The sequence below is a fragment of the Elephas maximus genome, chromosome 1, assembly GCF_024166365.1.
Source record: "Elephas maximus indicus isolate mEleMax1 chromosome 1, mEleMax1 primary haplotype, whole genome shotgun sequence".
Lineage (NCBI taxonomy): Eukaryota > Metazoa > Chordata > Mammalia > Proboscidea > Elephantidae > Elephas > Elephas maximus.
Window position 1 is genome coordinate 146823026 of NC_064819.1, and position 19914 is coordinate 146842939.

At 35.8% G+C, this 19914-nt stretch overlaps 1 protein-coding gene across 4 annotated transcripts in view; it reads left to right on the forward strand.

Moving 5' to 3' along the window:
* Positions 1 to 19914, forward strand: part of DOP1A (DOP1 leucine zipper like protein A) — a 106265-nt gene that overhangs the window by 71639 nt on the left and 14712 nt on the right. For all 4 annotated transcript variants that reach the window (XM_049896219.1, XM_049896209.1, XM_049896200.1 and 1 more), the window contains 11 exons: positions 300 to 452; positions 2936 to 3036; positions 4717 to 4976; positions 6500 to 8489; positions 9576 to 9687; positions 9797 to 9979; positions 11957 to 12082; positions 15657 to 15791; positions 17441 to 17496; positions 18761 to 18865; positions 19835 to 19901. In XM_049896219.1, the coding sequence (XP_049752176.1) occupies positions 300 to 452; positions 2936 to 3036; positions 4717 to 4976; positions 6500 to 8489; positions 9576 to 9687; positions 9797 to 9979; positions 11957 to 12082; positions 15657 to 15791; positions 17441 to 17496; positions 18761 to 18865; positions 19835 to 19901 (3288 nt within the window). The remainder of the gene's footprint in view (positions 1 to 299; positions 453 to 2935; positions 3037 to 4716; positions 4977 to 6499; positions 8490 to 9575; positions 9688 to 9796; positions 9980 to 11956; positions 12083 to 15656; positions 15792 to 17440; positions 17497 to 18760; positions 18866 to 19834; positions 19902 to 19914) is intronic.

Below are 19914 nucleotides of genomic sequence, written 5' to 3' on the forward strand. Positions count from 1 at the left end.
ACTAAACATAACTAAAATAGAGAAATGAGGTCTTATCTGGTCCTTGCAGAAAACACATGTCTGATGTTTAAAATAAATATTAAATGACTCTCATAAAAGGTCCTGAAGGGCCAGGATAAGCGGAAATCAGGCAGAAGGAAGGCTGCACTTTTAAATCACATCCCAGTGGCTTAGTGAGTATTAGAGATCTTCCAGGTCTGACTGGCAGTCTGAGAGTTGTTTGTAGCAAATAGGAAATGTTTGTTAAATAAGTTTTCATTTATGTTTGTTGGAACTGTTGCCTACATCTTTTTCTATAGCATGTAGCTTTAACATTGTGGGACCAGCTGGGAGATGGGACACCTCAGCACCACCAGAAGAGCGTGGAACTCTTTTATCAGTTACATAACTTGGTTCCTTCTTCTAGCATCTGTGAGGATGTTATAAGCCAGCAGTTAACCCATAAAGATAAGGTAAATTCTTCTCTTTTTATCCTGTGCCCCATTATAACAAAAGGTAAATTTAGAAAACTCTTTAGGAAAATTATTGCAGCTAGCATCTGAATGAGAGATATTATAGCTTAGTTCAGAGTAAAGACTGATCGTAATCTCTTCAAAATAAAATTCTTTATAAAAAGTATCAGTAATATGAAAAAATTTTTAGAAAACCAGACTTGTTGCAGTCAAGTTGATTGCAACTCATAGCAATCCTATAGGACAGAGTAAAGCTGCCCTCACAGGGTTTCCAAGGAGCAGTTGATGAATTCAAACTGCCGACCTTTTGGTTAGCAGCCCAGCTCTTAATATGAAAAATTAAGTGACCCCAAATCAAATGCTGGGTTTATTTCTTGTTTCAGAACACCAGTTATGGGTAGTGGTGATTAAAGCTGCTGCTGATCCCAACTATTGTATCATTTAAAGAGGAATCAGTGGCCACAGTTATGTAGCTGGGGGATGTATATGTGAAATGAAATAATGCATGTGAAATTACTTTTATAAGCTATATTGCTATTGTTGGTCCCGTCAGGTTGGTTTTGACTCATAGTGACCCCATGTGACAGTAGAACTGCCCCCTAGGATTTTCTAAACTGTAATCTTAGCTTGCCAGATCTTTCTCCTAGGGAGCTACTGGGTGGATTTGAATGGCCGACCTTTCAGTTAACAACCAAGCACTTAAACGTTGCACTACCAGGGCTCCTTTGTAAGCTGTAGAGTGTTAATATGTGAGATTATATTATTTACATTATAATATTACATTTTAATAAAGATCCAAAATAAGGGCTTTGTATCCTAATGTATATGAAGTTATACATATGTCAGTTGGAATAAAACTGGTGAAGTTATGAGCAGGTCTGAAAAGAAGCTGGAAGAATCATTGTGCATGACCTCTTCAAGGTAATCTAATGAAGTTTGTGGTCTTGCTGTGCCTGCTCTGTATTATAAATGGAAGATTTTACTGAACACTTTTAGAAGTGGATTAACCCGTTAAAAAATACATCTAAATGCAGGTGAATTTGAATGGGTCATATTCAAAAGGTGTTCATTGTATTGAGTAAATTAAGCATTTGGTTGGGGGAAGGACAGTAAGAAAAGTGAAAAGTTTATTTCAAGATGATATTAAAATTTTATTCCTTCTTCAGCACATTCTTTTAGAATTTCTGAAATAAAATTGTGTCATACACCCTGCATTTTAATTCAGCAAGCTGTGTTTGACATTAGGTTTAAATTTAGGGCATGTTAAATACCTGTTTTTACTTGTGTAACATTTCACTTTTTAAAGAGATTCTTCTAAGTTATGATCAAAGATATGCACCCATAAAAAATACACACCCTTTTATTTACTTTTATTTTTATGTTTGGATTGCTTGATGTACAGCCACAGGCTTCATAGAAAAAGCATTTATTAAGGCCCAGGAAGTGGCAGGCACTCTTCTGACCTATCACAAGCAATTAAAAAAAAAAAAAAAATAGCTGCTGTGGAGTTGACTCTGACTCATGGCAACCCCTGTGCATCAGAGTAGAATTGTGTTGCACAGGGTTTTCAGTGGCTGGTTTTTCAGAAGTAGATCTCCAGGACTTTTCTTCCAAGGCACCTCTGGATAGACTCGAAACCTCCAGCCTTTCAGTTAGCAGTCAAGCATGTAAACCATTTATACCACCTGGGGTCTCCATGAGCAATTTAGCTAGATATATTTCCTGATGTGATGGGGTTTTTATTTGAAGGATTCACAAATGCTAGAGGAAGACTATACAAATTCTAATAATGTCACAGTTTTTATTTGGGATTTTTATGATTTATATTAATACACGTTCATTATCTAATACCAAGAGCCTGTCTTTCTAAATAATTTATTTTTACGTTGTGTTGTCCATTGATATACAAATATATAATCTTTCCCAAATAATCCCAAGAGTGGTTTAATAGTTTTCTTGTAGAAGTAATTTTTAAGTATTTAATATTTTGAGTCTAATAAGCCAGCTTTATAAGTAATGATGAATTCATTTGGGATTACCGTATAATTTCTGAGAATAAAAATAAATTATATTGTTTGATAAAATAAATTTTGACAACTGAACATTTGTATTAAAATGAAAGAGGAAGTGCTTCCTAGACTCACGATATCATGACATGTATTTTATTGCTTTCAATTCCCTCATATAGAATAAGTGTGGTTAAGCACTCAGCTGCTAACTGAAAGGTTGGTGGTTCAAACCCACCTAGCCGCTTGAGGTTGAACGATATGGTACAATGATCTTTTAGGTTTAATACTTCTGTATATATTTAAATATTATCTACCTTTCTACTTCCATAAAAATATAATTAAAATTTATTCCAGTGTGTATTTGTATACCGTGAACATAAGGCTCTTTTGTAAATAGTTACTTTGATGTTGCTAAAATTGCTTATTATTTTCAAGGGAAAATAAAATAACTTAACCTCCCATGTTCTTCCTCAGAAAATAAGGATGGACGCACATGCAAAATTTGCAGTTCTTTGGCATCTAACAAGGGACCTCCATATAAATAAATCTCCATCTTTCGCACGTTCCTTTGACAGGTTAGTTACTGCTTTCAGTTTGCATTTTATGTTCAGATTTTCAGTCAGATAATCTCAATGTTTTCTTTTTTCTTAAATTCTCTGGGTAGTTTGGTAGGGGTAGGAGACACCAATATATAAAGTTTACAGAGAATTTATTACCATATTTTTATTCAGGTAACGTGCACCTTCTACATTTGCCAGCTGCACCCTCCCCCTCGCTGTACTCCTTGTGGTGTTTTCATAAGTGTGGCTCTGCCATTGTTTTTTTTACATGTTGCTGTAAAAAAAAAAAAGTTAGCATAGTACGCCTACAAAAATACCTTGGGTTGGTGGGAGGGCATGGTTGGCAAACAAATATAGAAGGTGTGCATTATTTGTGTAAAAGTACAGTAATTCTCTTCATTTATTAAGATAATTATTAACCTAAGGCCCTTCCTTTCACGGGACAGCTACTCAAGTCCGTACTATGTGCCAGGTGCTATTCTAAGTACGAGCAATGTATATAGCCTTCCTGAGTCTCTAATCCAATTCAGTGAAACTGTAAATAAACAGTAGATTGTATAAAGTGCTTCTCTAGCAGTTATTCTAGTTTTGTGCCTAAACCAAACTTATTAAATCTACAGCTGAACTGACAAACCCTTTCCATGGGTTCAAAGAACCTGTTGCTGCCTGAGTGTGATTTTGTGTTTTCCCCATACTACATTGGTGACTCATACCCCAAATAACAGATTTGCAGTCACTTCCAAGAAGCTGTCCTCTATAGGTATTGATGTAAGTTAGCAGTCTCCCCACAGGTCTCACAGAGTTGACCACAAACCTAACTATGCTTAAAACCCAGGGCAGGATCAGCCATGCACTCTATTGGACATTATTTCAACTGGTGCTTTTCAAGCAGCATTAAACCATATATTGGACCTCCTACAGTGAGTTTGACTGCTAACCAAAAGGTCAGTAGTTCCAATCTACCAGGTGCTCCTTGGAAACCCTGTGGGGCAGTTCTACTCTGTCCTATAGGTCGCTATCAGTCAGAATCGACTCAACGGCAACAGGTTTGGTTTTTTTGTCTTTTTATAGTGTACTAGGACCTGGGCTAGGTACTTTACAAATATTATCTTTAACCTTGACAACTACCCTTCCTTCCTCGTCATCCTTTCTCATTTTATAAGTGAGGTGATAGAGCCCCAGAGAAGTTAAATGGCTTGCTCAAGACTGCACCAGAGGTAAAATGCAACAGCCCAGATTTGAATCTTGAATTTTTTTATTCCAAACCACACACTGATACCTTTCAGAGATGGTCTTTCCTTGAATTAAGTACATAGATTGGACCAGCATGGAAAGTAGTGGTGCCTTACAGGGGGTTTGATATTAGTTGATGTGAACAGGAATAAGTTGTAAAACAAGATTTATTAAGTAAGTTTGTTTTTCTATCCTTTAATATTATAAATGTAATGCACACTTATGAAATTTCATGGAAGAGAACATTTTTTTTTTTTTTCCTTTCTCGTATGTACTGAGACTGTAGGGGATTGAAATTATAAAATGCTGTGGTCAAAAGTTACCTTGAAGCATCGTTACCTTAAAATAGTTCATTCAAAGTAAGAAATACAACTTATAATGATGTTAATTTTAGAAAGATTTGAGTCTTGAAGCTTTTTCAGGTGTTTTGTTCTTTGTTTTAATTATTGTTGTTTATTATAGGTCACTGTTCATCATGTTAGATAGCCTTAACAGTCTAGATGGTTCTACTAGTTCTGTGGGACAAGCCTGGCTGAACCAAGTCCTCCAAAGACATGATATCGCAAGAGTTTTGGAACCGTTATTATTGCTCCTGCTTCATCCAAAAACTCAAAGAGTTTCAGTGCAGCGTGTACAAGCAGAGCGTTACTGGAATAAGGCTCCATGCTACCCAGGAGAGGAGAATGACAAGCATTTCGTGCAAAATTTTGCCTGCGGGAATGGTGAATATCACATGGAAATAAACCCCAGAACAAATAGCCATATTTGGAATTAAGTTATTAAAATAAGAAAGTGAGAGGTGAACACAATAGTGATTGGCAGGAGAAATGAAGTGAGATTTTCCCCCATGGGCTTATTATTTTCTTCCCCTCTCATGAATTAGCAATGCTTATGTAGGCCTCGTCAAAATGTACTTCATCAATGGCCATCTTAAAGAAATTGCATCTCTCTTATTGGTTGGTTCTACCAGAGAAGGAATCAGCCACAGCTCTGGTCAGAGAGACATTTCTCAATTTTGATGGAAATACTTTTAGAGCTGATTTAGCAATACTGGTCCTACAAGGCTCTGTAGATTCTTCAACTGGGAATCTATAGGAAGCCTGTGATGCTTACACTATTAAGTCCACACTTTCAAATTGCCAAGTGATCCCCTCTATACTACAGTAATAACAGCCCCTTATATTGGATTAATTCATTATAGCTTAAGGACAAAAGAGAATCATGTATCTCATATCTCTTGACAAGTAACACCGTGAAGTCAGGTTGTAAAAAGGTAACTTACCAAGTGGGGATCTACTGCTCAGAGGGCTGTGGCGTTCTCAAATTCCCACAGCTGGTAAGTGGTGAAGCTGGAATTAAACTTTCATGCTTCCCTACTCCATCTGCAGTGCGTTTCTTCTGCAGAGCCTCAGTTCCTCTCTCTAGCTCTTACTGAATGTCCAAGAGCATGATCTACCCTGCTCATTGCCAGAAAATCTTTGTATTAGTGCTTCACCTGCTGTGGTCTCTGTCTGTCTGCTGAATTCTCATTCCCCTCTGAGATCAATCTCAGGCCCCACTTGTGTCACAGTGCTTTCCCTGAGCTCCATGGCATTTGGTTTGTACTGCTCATGTGGCACTAAGGCTTCTGTCTTTTACAAAAGAATACTATTAAGAGTGATCGTCACCCCAAAAGGTACAGAAATGGATGAATGTATTTGTGGTTTCCGGCTAATTTTAAACTCCTTAAAGAGGAGCAATGATGCTTCTTCCTTATCTCCCCACTCATTATCTCCTGGTTTAGCACCTTAGACATACTAGAGTATTCATAAATATTTGTTGACTTTTATTAAAATTGAGGAGATTGTTTATAAATTGGCTATATACTAAACTTTAATTGAATCCTTAGAAATAGTATAACTAAAGGGAAGCATTATACAGGGAGAAAAAAACTAAAATTTTGAGGTGCAGTAAAAAGGATATTTTAGGCAGAAAGGACACTTACATTTTGTCTATGTTAAACATGATGTTCTGTTTATTTGAATTCTATAGTAGACCTTCTACTGTTATCTTTAAACTACTAAATAAACTCTTACACTCATGTATATAATTTTCTGACTTAAAAGGTCTAAAATAATGATAAATTAACAAGTATGTTTACTAAGAAATTATACTAATGATTGATAGTCTTGTTTACCTTTCTACATTTCAATTATGTTAATAAATTGTATATTTTTTCTCCTTTTCAAATTTTCTCTTATGCCAGTAAGCCAAGTGCAACACATTACATCGAAAGGAAATGGTGAAAAGCCGCTTACCATGGATGAAATAGAGAACTTTAGTCTCACTGTTAATCCATTAAGTGACAGACTTTCCCTTCTAAGTACCAGCAGTGAGACAATTCCAATGGTTGTGTCTGATTTTGATCTTCCAGACCAACAGATAGAAATACTTCAGAGTTCTGACTCTGGATGTTCACATTCCTCTGCTGGGGATAACTTGAGTTATGAAGTGGAAGCTGAAAATGCAAGTGCCCAGGAGGAATCTCAGATGCCAAAGGCAAGCTCCCCAGATGATGATGTTCAGCAGGTAGTGTCTGACCTCATCTGTAAAGTCGTAAGTGGCCTTGAAGCAGAATCTGCATCAATTACATCTCAATTAGAAAGTGAAGTTATGACACCAAAGTGCAGTGCTTTAGATATGGGTGAGGAGACAATCGAAAATGAAGATCAGTCCACTCAGCAGAGCCAGAGTGGTTTGCTGAGTAATGAAAGTTCTCAGTTTCTGTCTGTGTCTGTGGAGGAAGGCTGTGAGTGTGTGACAAACGGGATCTCCAGAAATAGCTCCTCACCTTGTATTTCAGGAACCACATTGACTCTCCACGACCCTTCTGTTGCTTCCACAGAAACTAAATCTAGACAGAGGAGTCACAGTAGTATTCAGTTCAGCTTCAAAGAAAAATTATCAGAAAAAGTCTCAGAGAAAGAAATAATTGTTAAGGAATCAACTAAACAACCAGGAGCAAAACCCAAAGTAAAACTTGCCAGAAAGAAGGATGATGACAGGAAAAAAGCTTCGAATGAAAAACTCAAACAAACCAGTGTATTCTTTAGTGATGGTCTGGATTTAGAGAACTGGTATAGCTGTGGAGAAGGAGAAATCTCTGAAATTGAGAGTGACATGGGTTCTCCAGGATCACGGAAATCTCCCAGCTTCAACATCCATCCTCTCTATCAACATGTGCTTCTGTATCTTCAGTTGTATGATTCATCAAGGACCCTGTATGCTTTCTCTGCTATCAAAGCCATCTTGAAAACGAATCCTGTTGCCTTTGTAAATGCCATTTCAACCACTAGTGTAAATAATGCGTACACTCCTCAGTTGTCTCTGCTTCAGAATTTATTGGCCAGACATCGGATTTCTGTTATGGGCAAAGACTTTTATAGTCACATTCCAGTGGACTCTAATCATAATTTCCGGAGTTCTATGTACATAGAAATCCTAATTTCCCTCTGCTTATATTACATGCGTAGTCATTACCCAACTCATGTCAAAGTCACCGCACAAGATTTAATAGGCAATCGAAACATGCAGATGATGAGTATAGAAATTTTGACACTCCTCTTTACTGAGCTGGCAAAAGTAATAGAAAGCTCAGCAAAGGGTTTCCCTAGTTTTATCTCTGATATGTTATCTAAGTGTAAAGTTCAGAAAGTAATTCTTCACTGTTTGCTGTCCTCTATCTTTAGTGCACAGAAATGGCATAGTGAAAAAATGGCAGGTAAGAACATGGTTGCTGTGGAAGAAGGTTTCTCAGAGGACAGTCTTATAAATTTCTCAGAGGATGAATTTGACAATGGTAGCACACTCCAGTCACAACTTCTGAAGGTGCTTCAAAGGCTGATTGTTCTAGAACACCGGGTAATGACTACCCCTGAAGAGAATGAAACAGGTTTTGATTTTGTTGTATCTGACCTAGAACACATCAGTCCTCATCAGCCCATTACTTCTCTTCAGTATTTGCATGCTCAGCCAATCACATGTCAAGGCATGTTCCTCTGTGCAGTGATACGGGCTCTTCATCAACACTGTGCTTGTAAAATGCACCCACAATGGATTGGTTTAATCACATCTACTCTGCCTTACATGGGAAAAGTTCTACAGAGAGTCGTTGTTTCTGTGACACTACAGCTTTGCAGAAATTTGGATAACCTAATTCAGCAGTACAAATATGAAACTGCTTTATCTGATAGTAGGTAAGATTTTTCATCTTGTTCACATTGGCATTTTTCACATATATGACTGCTTAAACATCTAGAACCCATTGCCACAGAGTCAATTCTGACTCATAGTGACCCTACAGGACAGAGTAGAACTGCCCCATAGGGTTTCTGAGGAGCGGCTGGTGGATTCGAACTGCCAACCTTTTGGTTAGCAGCTGAGCTCTTAACTACTCTGCCACCAGGGCTACAGTCATTTACTCATCTAATATTTATTAAAAGTCAGTTACAATTTGAGTAAAGAAATTAGTGATTATCAGTAGGTTACAAATAGTAAGTCATTTTCACAAAGAAAATTCAGCTTAAGAGTATCAATATAAGGAAAAAGAATGGAAAAGGGAAGCAATATTTAAACAGGCCTTTTTTCTCCCAAGGGCTAAGATGTTGATACTCTTTTTGACTGAGCTGACAAAAATAATAGAAAGCTCAGGAGGAGTTTCCCTAGTTTTCATCTCTGATATGTTATCTAAGTGTGAATGAATTTCACACTGATTAATTTAAATTTACAAATAATTATTTTGCCATTTAATTTTATTTCTTGTTTTGGATTTTCATGGCTTGGTGGCAAATTTCATTTGTGTCTTCAGTCCATGTTCAAAATTGTTACTCTTATGTATCATTGAGTTGGCACCAACTCTTAAGTCTGTAGAAAATTAGCCAAATGTTTAGTAGACTGGTATCTGGATTTTCTCCAGTATAACCTTGGCTACAACATGTCAAAAAAGAAAAGAAAATGGTCTACATAGCTTAATATTGTTCACCAATTGCTAGAGATTCAGTGGCTATATTTGTTTAACCAGTAATCAAATTGCCATCGAGTCCACTCCAACTCATGGTGAGATTGCCTAGAATTTTTTAGACAAAAAACACCTTCATACATTTAGTCCAACTCCCTTATTTTATAGACTAGGAGATGAAAATCCTCTGGTTTATTCTTTTATTCATCAAATATTTATTGAGTACATAACCGTGTGCCTGGTACTTGCTGGGTATTTATCAGTGACAAAACATGCACTTTGTTTTGACAGAACTTATGTTAAAATGAAGTACATTTTATTTCAGGCCTCTGTGGATGGCATCAGTTATTCCACCGGATATGATTCTTACTCTTTTGGAAGGCATCACAGCTATTATCCATTACTGTTTGTTGGATCCAACTACCCAGTATCACCAAGTAAGACTGCGTAAATATTTGACTCCTTTATAAAGGCTATGAAGTCTAATAAATCTCCTTTTGTAAACCTCAGTAAGTGATATCATGGTCTTCCCCCCGATTTTAACAGCTCTTGGTCAACGTAGACCAAAAACACTTGTTTGAAGCGCGTAGTGGAATCCTGTCCATCCTTCACATGATCATGTCCTCTGTGACGTTGCTTTGGAGTGTACTGCATCAGGCTGATTCTTCAGAAAAGATAGCCGTTGCTGCCTCTGCATCTGTTACCACTATTAATCTTGGAGCCACAAAGGTTAGAAAGTTCACACTTAAATCTGTAGTGTTCGAGTCTGTAAAGGATTTTTTCAAAAATTACATTAAGAATTTGTGAATAATTTGAGTAGTATTTGACATTCTGCATGGGTTGAGTAATTGTCAAATAATTTTTTAAGTTGCATTGATATATGATTTACATACCACAAAATCCATCCATTTTAGTACACAATTCAGTGGTTTTTAATAAACTTAGAGAGTTGTGAAACTATCTCCACTATCTAATTTTAGAACATGTCCAGGAAAAAGATCCCTCGTGCCCATTTATAGTCACTCACTCTTTCCTTCCTAGCCCCAATCAACCACTAATCTTTATATATAGATTTCCCTTTTCTGGGCATTTTATATAAATAGAATCGTACACTATGTGATCTTTTGTGTCTAGCTTCTTTCACATAGCATAATGTTTTGAGATTCATTTTAGGGTTAGTTCATACCTCTTGTAACATGCATCAGTACTTTCTTCCCTTTTTAAGGACATTTTTTAAGGTCCTTGGGTGGCACAAATGGATTTTGATTAGCTACTAACCTAAAGGTTGGCAGTTCAAACCCACCTTGCGGTGCTGCAGAAGAAAAGGCGATCTGCTTCTGTAAAGATTACAACCAAGAAAATCCTATGGAGCAGCTTTACCCTGTAACACATGGGGTCGCCAGGAGTCGGAATCGACTCCAGGAATAGACTCCAGGACAACAGGTTTGGTTTGGTTTAAGTTGACATTTTAACATGTAAAACTGTCCTGGAAAACAATTTAGTAACATATCATAGTCTTTAAACATTTCATAGTCTTTGACCTATAATTTGCTTTAGAAATAAATTTCGACATAATCAGAATTAAGCCAAGATATATATACAAAGTGTTCATCATAATATTTAATGGCAAAAAAAAAAGAACAAGCCTAAACAGTAAATGAAATCGTTAAGTAAATCATCTTTCAGTGTTATGTAACTATTAATAATCATGGTTTTGAAGAATTCTTACTGGATGGAACAGCACTCAAAAGTTTAATAAAACAGGTATGTTGTATAATTGAACAAACATTGCATTCACAATTATGTAAAAAAAAAATTATCCAGAAATAGAAATAAAGTTCATCCATATAATAATAGTGATTATCTGAGGGTGGGATTAATGGCTGAATTTTTAAATTTTTTTCTTCCTTACACTTTGATATTTCTCAAATAGTCTATCTCTAGAGGGAAATGATATAAATCTTTTAGAAACATGTTATGCTGTATCAAGTTGTCAAACTGACATCCCTCAATTGCCAATCTTATTTCCAGACCTGACTTCCTAGATCTGGGAGTCACAGGAACACATATGGACTTGGGGAAAGGGAAGGAAGAAACCCATTAGAAAATTTATCAGAAAACTGATATTTGGATTAAACTATCCTTTTTGTTTAATTTCACTGAAATTTTAAATAATTAGAAATTGTCCTCTCCCTTTTTTAAAGATCTTACATCAAACTTAATAAATTGAATTTCATATATTATGTTTTTCTATTATCTCACCACAGTGAGTAGATTCTTGCATTTGGCTGACTGGTAGTTGTCACTTTATAGAATTTTTTCCTTTTAAAATTAAAATGGCCATGGTAGCATCTCTTAACACCACTAAAAGTCCCGTTAATATTATTTAGGCAATAAAACATAATGTCAAACTTAAGTTGCATATGTTGTTGTTGTTAGTTTCCATCAAGTCAGCACCAACTCATGGCAACACTGTGGATAACAGAATGAAATATTACCCTGTCCTCCACCATCTTCATGATCATTGGTAATCAGACAATATTCTGTTATGATCCATAGAGTTTTTATTAACTAATTTTTGGAAGTAGATTGCCAGGCCTAGTTCAAGAAAAACTAAAATTGCAATCTAGTTATTAATGTTTTCATAAAGTTTGGGGTTTTGTTTTGTTTTTTAGTTTCACCTGTTGTTTGCTTAAACTGTTTTAGAACTTGAGACAGCAGATCCTTGAATTATTGGGGCCCATCTCAATGAATCATGGTGTTCACTTTATGGCTGCCATTGCATTTGTGTGGAATGAAAGGAGACAAAACAAAACTACCACCAGGACAAAGGTATGTATTTAACCACTTGTTACTTTTTGTTTTTTCATTTAGTAAGCATTTGGTAAGTACATACCAATGTTTACTCTCCATTAGTTGTGATGGGGCTTCGTGAGGGTGGGGTGGGGAGTTGAAAACCAGTGTAGTTTGTCTATAGGTTTAGATAATGACTTGTTACCTGAGTTTCTTTAAATATGTATTGATTAAAATTTTGAAATTAATAATAAAAGGCACTATTTTATGTGGAGATAAAGAGAAGGTAGCATGGTATTACAACTAGCTATATTTTAAACAGAAATGGTAACGTGGTATTTTAAAATGCTAGTCATTCAGTTTTTTTTTTTTTTTTTTAGTCATTCAGTACAAAGCAAGGATATGGAGAGAAGCTTTAGTCTTGACTAGTTTTTCATTGCTGTGTGATAGCTTAAATAGCTCATGTTTCTAAATATAATTCACATATTGGTTTTGACTAGATTAAACATGTGAAAATTTTGTTGTTTGTGAGTTTGAAAAGTTTTCTATGTTGAAAATAAATGGTGACTTAGAATGGTGAGGGTATCTAATTTAAATTCATATATGTTCAGCTAACTGTGTTTTGTTGTTGTTAGAAGGGCTGTTTTTGTACTGACTTCACATTACATTTATTCTGACTTTTTGAAAGCAGTAAAAATAAACATTCCCACTCATATTACATGATTTTCCATGTTAGGATTCAGTAATAGATGTCACACTTGACAGAATCGAAATTCTAGTCTGTTGAAAAGCAGTCAAAGACGTGTGATTTAACATGGCATATTGCACACACGTATTTTTTCTCTGCTCTCTCCCCCAAAATAAGAACAAAACAATTAAAAAAAAATTGTAAACCCACAATGACAAAAAAAATTGGGGGAGGTAACCACAGAAAATAAGAACGCTGAAGAAAATTTTGCAAGATGAAAAGCAGATGTCTGAATCACAACTGACTTTTTTAGAGAAGAAATGGCTTTTATCTAAGTGCTTGTAAGAGGGGAGCCAATTCCCACTGCAGAACCACAGTCTCAGGAATTAGAGGTACCAGATACAAAGGGTTGGGAGGGGGTTGAAATTTGAAGGGCTGGTTTAAGTTTATAAAAGGAGCAGAAGACCCCTGCCAGCCAGATCCTTTTCCACCAACCCAAGCAAGGATTCACTTCTTCTACCCCAGCAGAAGACTGGAGTTAAGTTTGAAGTATTGGGCCCCACCTAAGGGGAACTCTGAAGAGTTTATCAAGGGAAGCTCTAGACTCAAGGGCCCAAGGTTTATGCAGGTAGAAGTTAGAGTTCAAACTGAAAGCAAGGACATTCAGGAAAAGTTTACATACTAAAAAGGAAATCAGCCTCACCCCATGAGCTCACAGGAAGATATATGTTAAATCTCCCTCAGGTAGGAGTTTTGAGGATTCCTTTCTGTGGGAAAATGGCCTAACCAAACAAAGAGAACTATAGCTGCTGACGTTGTTGCATCCCCTAACAACAAAAAAAAACTGGGTCTCTGTCACCACACGGGGAAGCCCATCTATCCATTAGTCATGCCCACAAATGCAAGACCATCACTCTTAATTCTTTTTGAGAGGCAGTAGTAGCAGTGGTTAACAGCACAGACTTTGAGACCAGATCCCTGGAGTTCAGGTTTTAGCCTCTGTACTCACTATGTGACCTTAGGGAAGAAATGCTACTTGGGCAAAAGAAGCAAAAAGGTCAACATACATATAAAGCACCTAGAGCAATGGCTGGCACTTAATAAGCACTCTGTAAATATTAGCTGTATCATTATTCTTCACATTAAAATATGAATAGACAGCCAAGGATTAACAGTCACGTGAAGAAAGCCCCAGTATGATAGGCAAAGACCAGAACAACTAGATAAAAAGTAATCAAAAGAAACAATGCAGGGAACAGAATAAAATGTAAATAATAACAGCCATGTCCTTCAGGAGGTGAGATAATATTACCATCCATGAAATAAGAGGAGTCTACGAAAAAAAGTATTCAAAAAAATTAAAAACTTTTCTTGGAGATTAAAAAATGTTATAGCAGAAGCAAAACAAAACCAGTAGAAGGTTTGGAAGATAAAGTAGATAAATAACCAAGAAAAACAAAAATTTAAAGAGATGGAAAATGGAGAAAGGAGATAAATTCAGGGGAGCAATACTGGAGACTCAGTCTTTTTGCAGAAACAAAGAACAGAAAAAATGAGGGGGAAAATATCAAAGAAATAGTATAAGACAATTCCCCAGAAATTAAGGAACTAAATTTCCAGATTGTGCCTAGCACTGTGAAAAAAAATCCATAGTAAGGCACATCAGCATATAGTTTCAGAAATTGGGATAAAGAAAAGATTCTAAAATCTTCTAAAGAAAAAAATACTGGTTCCATTCAAAAGAATGTTGATGACTTGTCAATAGCAACATGGAAATTTTGATGGGAAAATTAGTCTTAACCTAAAATTCTGTACCCAGCCAAGGCATTCTTAGTCATGCAGTGCCCCCCTCCCCAAAAAAATCCCATCAGTGTACCCTTCAGCTACTAGAAGATGCCTTTTCACCTTGAGGAATAAACCAGGAAGGAAGACATGGCATACAAGCAATAGGGTTTCCAACACAGGAGAAAAAATGCAAAGGGACGCCCTAGGATGGTGGTGATAGAAGGGATATCAAGATGATACTGTGTAGTAAGCCTAGAGAGTACCAGCCCAGGGTGGAGCAGAAAGACATACAACAGCGATATCTCAAAAAAAAAAAAAAAAAGGAGAAAGTAGAAGATCAATTGATACATTTGAATATGTAATAGAAGAGATTTACAATTGTTATATTTGGGGGATAAACTTGTGACACAGAGAAAATCAAACAAAAAGGCAGTTTATTAATTCTAGGAAAAGCAAAAGGTTACAAAAGAAATGCAGTTATAGTGTAATACACAGGACAGCCATAAATGTCATGCAAACATTGGATATTAATTTAAACAAAAGTGTAGTATAACTGTGTTGGTATCATAGGAAAAGAAGTGTAAGAGAGCTAACTCTTCCTTGTCTAAAGTCAGAAGTACATAGATAATGTCTAAAATTGAAGAAAAAAAAAAATCCCGAAGTAGGAAAAAATAATAGCAGTGTGTTATTTAGAAATAACAGAGAAGAGCTAAAAGTTAAGCATGGTTGCTTCTGAGCACGGGAAAGGATGGGGTGAAGCACTGCTGTTTTTTCTTAGGTTTATCATCCTGTTTGATTTTTTTGAAAATGTTATATGTTGATTTATAAATAAATTTTACCTAGTTAAGGGATTTGAAAAGAAAAGGTCTTTATATTAAGAAGAGGCCGTAAAATATTCTCTTAATTTTGTTTCTGCTGTTCAAAAAAATTATATACATACACATATACATGCATAGGAGCTCTGGTAGCACAGTGGTTAAGAGCTTGGCCACTAACCAAAAGGTGGGCAGTTTGAATCCACCAGTCACTCCTTTAAAACCCTATCGGGCAGTTCTATTCTGTCCAACATGGTTGCTATGAATCAAACGCCATCACACGGCAACTGGTTTTTGTTGGTTTTTTTTTTTTAAATACATGCAGGTCATTCCTGCAGCCAGTGAAGAGCAGCTTTTACTAGTGGAACTGGTTCGTTCAATTAGCGTCATGAGAGCAGAAACTGTTATCCAGACTGTGAAAGAAGTTTTAAAGCAGCCCCCAGCCATAGCAAAGGACAAGGTAAGAAAAAGCTTTTCTTAGCTTTTGTGTAGTTTTGTTTCAGAAATGATGCTGATACGTAAGACATTTTATTTTTTAACCGTATGCCCTTTTAACTACAGTGCTGATGGCAGAGATGATCACGTCTGGCCCTCATACTGCTATAATGAAAACAATTATCGGTATCTGCCATGATTTGCTATTATGATCATTCCTGTAGCCCGTGAAGAGTTGTTCATTGCTTCTACCTCCCTATATATACTCCCAAGGCAGTCAGGAACTATGTGAACAAATTCTTAGGGCAAGTGTTTCTGATCATTTAAAGGAGAACACAGGAGCCAGAGGCCAAGCTCAGCATACCTCAGTTTCTGCCACTTTTCATAGTTCCTTTATTCTTACCTGTTTTGAATGAATCTCTCAGTTCTATAAACTCTCCAAGTTTTCCCATAACCTCAGTTCTAGTCAGTGTCATTTCTTGACCACATATAAGACTGTGCTCTACAAGGGTTGTAGAAATAGAATTAGACCTAGTCCCTGCACTCACAGTGCTTTGTCTTTAATTAGGCAGACATAAAAGTCTACAAATTAGTAAAATTATAGACACCTCTATTTTTTCTTTTTGTTCCAGAAATACCAAGAGGTCATATTTTCATGGAATACATATATATTTACCAACTATAAACATTAGACTTTAAGCCAAGCCAAAATAGACCTAATTGCATTCTTAAAAGAATTGCTCCATACATCTGAAAATGTTGATTTTATTTATTTTATTTTTCTTGAATCGCCAAGGAAAAAGTGTTTGTGTGTGTGAATAGTCCGCATCTGTATTAACTCTTTACTAATTTCTCTGCTATTCTGAAATCATCCCTGGGGCATTTGTCATAGGATTTTAGTTAGCTCATGAAAGCTTAATTCAGCATGATATTTTGAGCATCTACTTGTGCCAGACATTCGGTTAAGCTTGAGGATAGAAAAGCAATTAAGACCCAGTTCCCTGCCTCCCCAACTACTGCCCCCATGGTCTCAGACTACTAAGTTCCGAGTCCATTAGACACTTGGTTTTTCTTTGTATGCTAAAAGGGAAAACCTTCTAGGAAATAGTTGAGACTAAAAAGGAACAAATTTGTAAATATGAATAGACAGCAGTATCATTTTCTTACCTATTACTAATTTCTAAGGGCAGGTGTTTCTTTTTGTTATATTTGGACCTACCACTATCTTTAATGATTTCACTTTAGACTATTAGGAATTGCTCTCAAATTTGAACTAACTGCACTAACTTAACAGGTATGTGTAATAAAATAGTATAAATTTACATTTAATGAAACAATCTTAACCTAATTCTGATAGCACCAAAAATAGTCTAGATGGTTTTAGGATAAATGGATCATTTAAAAGTGGACAGTTGAGTATCAACTTTCTGCTATGTGGGACGAAAAATTGAGAATCTTTTAATTCCTTCCATCTGTTTTCAGCTTTTTAAATAGCTCTGTGTTATGAGCTTTTTGTAATAAGTGAAAGAGAGCTACGTGTTTTTTTTACAACTGATGTTTTTTTCTTTTAATTTTTTAACTAAAAATTGATAGTAAGATGCAGAGTAGTTGTAGCAATGAAAAAGCAAAGGCAGTGTTTTTCTTCTCTATAAAATTCATTTCTTTTGTTTATAGAAACATCTTTCTTTGGAAGTCTGCATGCTTCAGTTTTTCTATGCTTATATTCAAAGGTAAGATAACCGATCTGAACCTTTCCTTATTGCATTAGTAATGTGTAAAAGTTAGGGAATAGAGGAGGAAAAGGGCCTGAAATCTTTGAAGAAATTGCTAGATTTTTTTCTCCCTAAAATTTAAAGAACAAATGCTAGAAACAGAAACCATTGTTTTTGAATATAATACAAGTCATGGCCATTTTAATGACCCAGCCATGCAAATCTTGCCACCCTAAAGGCCTATGTATAGGGAAGATACACTGGATATTAAAACACTGAATATTAGAATATAATTTTTAATATGGAGCCCTGGTGGCGAAGTGGTTCAGAGCTCAGGCTGCTAATGAAAAGGAGGGCAGTTTGAATCCACCAGCTGCTCCTTGGAAACCCTGTGGGGCAGTTCTACTCTGTCCTATAGGGTTGCTATGAGTCTGAATCGACAATGACAAAACACTGAATCCTACACTTGAAATTATCCATATTTTCACTGAATCATTATTTTGGTGTAAGTGAATATATGGCAATCTAATCTGATTAAAAGGTATTCGGAATGATGATGTGAAAATACCTTTCTGTCATGGTATTCCAGCTTTGTGTTTAGCTGACCCCAGAAAAGAATTTACTTGATTTGAGTTTTGATAACTTCTTCTTACTTGAGAATCTTAATCTTTCCTGTAGTATAATTCATTTTATTCACCAACTTGGCATCCATTTGTGATCTATGACTAACATTTATAAATTAAGTTGTTTAGTGTATTTAAACAGGTTGTGACTTAGAGCAAGGACTGCCTAAAATCTCAACTTAGACCTAGAGAGGTATTGGGTTTAAGGACAGGGTGAAACAAAGATAATCTTAATTTCTTTATAGGTGAGAGAATGGTGTTCAGGATAAACTGACAGCTTTCCCTAAGATACAGAGATTCATATATGAAGGAAAAAGAGGGAAGTAGACCAGGGTAGAAAGATGACTGTGATGTCAGTAATTAAACTGAGATGTATTGCAGTTGAATTTTAACTTTCGAGAGTCCATATGTTTAAAAATTGGGATTTCTATATCAAAAGTCTGGATTAAGAAGTCACAGTGGGTATTTTCAATGTGTTTAGTTTTCTTATGTGAGTAAAAAATATGAAGTTTTCAGGAATTTTGTTCTGTCAGTCTATAAAAATTTAAGGGTGTTTCAGAGAAATGAGTGGGAAAATGTGTTAAACACTATAGGAAAATAAAAAGAAAATTAAAGTTTACTGTGGCTTTCTGTTTAAACAAACTGTATTTATCTTACAGGATTCCAGTGCCCAATTTAGTGGATAGCTGGGCATCACTGCTGATACTTCTGAAAGACTCTATACAATTGAGTCTTCCAGCTCCGGGGCAGTTTCTCATACTGGGGTAAGAAATTTTTTTTAATAATATTTCAAATAAAAGGATAGTGCCCACTGTCCTAATTGTTGAAAACAGATGTTTTGGGTGACATGTAATCTCTCTACCTTTTCATAAGGCACTCAAGATGCAGAACTAGATGTATAATATAATATGTATAATATAAGGCCTGTAAAAAAGGGAGGGCAGAGGTATGTGTGTTTATACATATACAAAATATAAATGCACTAATGTAAAACTGTTAACAGAAGTTACTTTCAGGGGGAAGTGTAAGATTGAAAGGGGAGAGAGGTGATAAATGCCCCTAAACGTAAAGCTTACCCACCAAAACCCAGTGCCGTCGAGTCGATTCTGACTCATAGTGACCCTGTAGGACAGAGCTTGGATGAGTCCTTTTCTCTCTGTGCCTTGGAGTTTCCTGATCTGTGTTAATAATTTTATGGTTATTTGATTAATGACAGTCAGGCTCCCTCCCAATTACTATCCTCTTCTCCCCAGAGATAACCACTATTTTGACTTCTAACACCATTGATAAATTTTGCTGTTTTTTAATTACGTGTATATGTAAATATGTATTTTATTTTATGTCTGGCTTCTTTCCCTCAACATATGTATGTGAGTTTATATAATTTATATAATTATATAAAACTATTCATGTAATTTTATATAACTAATGTGTTCAGTTTTTCTTGTTGTTTAGTATTACATTTGTATGAACATACCACAATTCATCTCTTCTGTTGTTGCTGGATATTTGGGTTCTTTCTAGTTTTTGACTTTTATAAATAATACTGCTATGAACATTCTTGTACATGTCTTGTTATGCATATGTGTATTAGTTCATTTGAGTCATAGAGTATGTACGTGTATTCATTAAAGATTTATAATGGAAATTGAGGCCACAAAGCCACTGGCTCACTGTGAGAAATTAGATTGCATCATTTTTTTAGAATAATATATCTTGTTTTTCTCTTTTAGGGTTCTCAATGAGTTTATTATGAAAAACCCTAGTTTAGAAAATAAGAAAGACCAAAGAGATCTTCAGGTAAGACAATCTG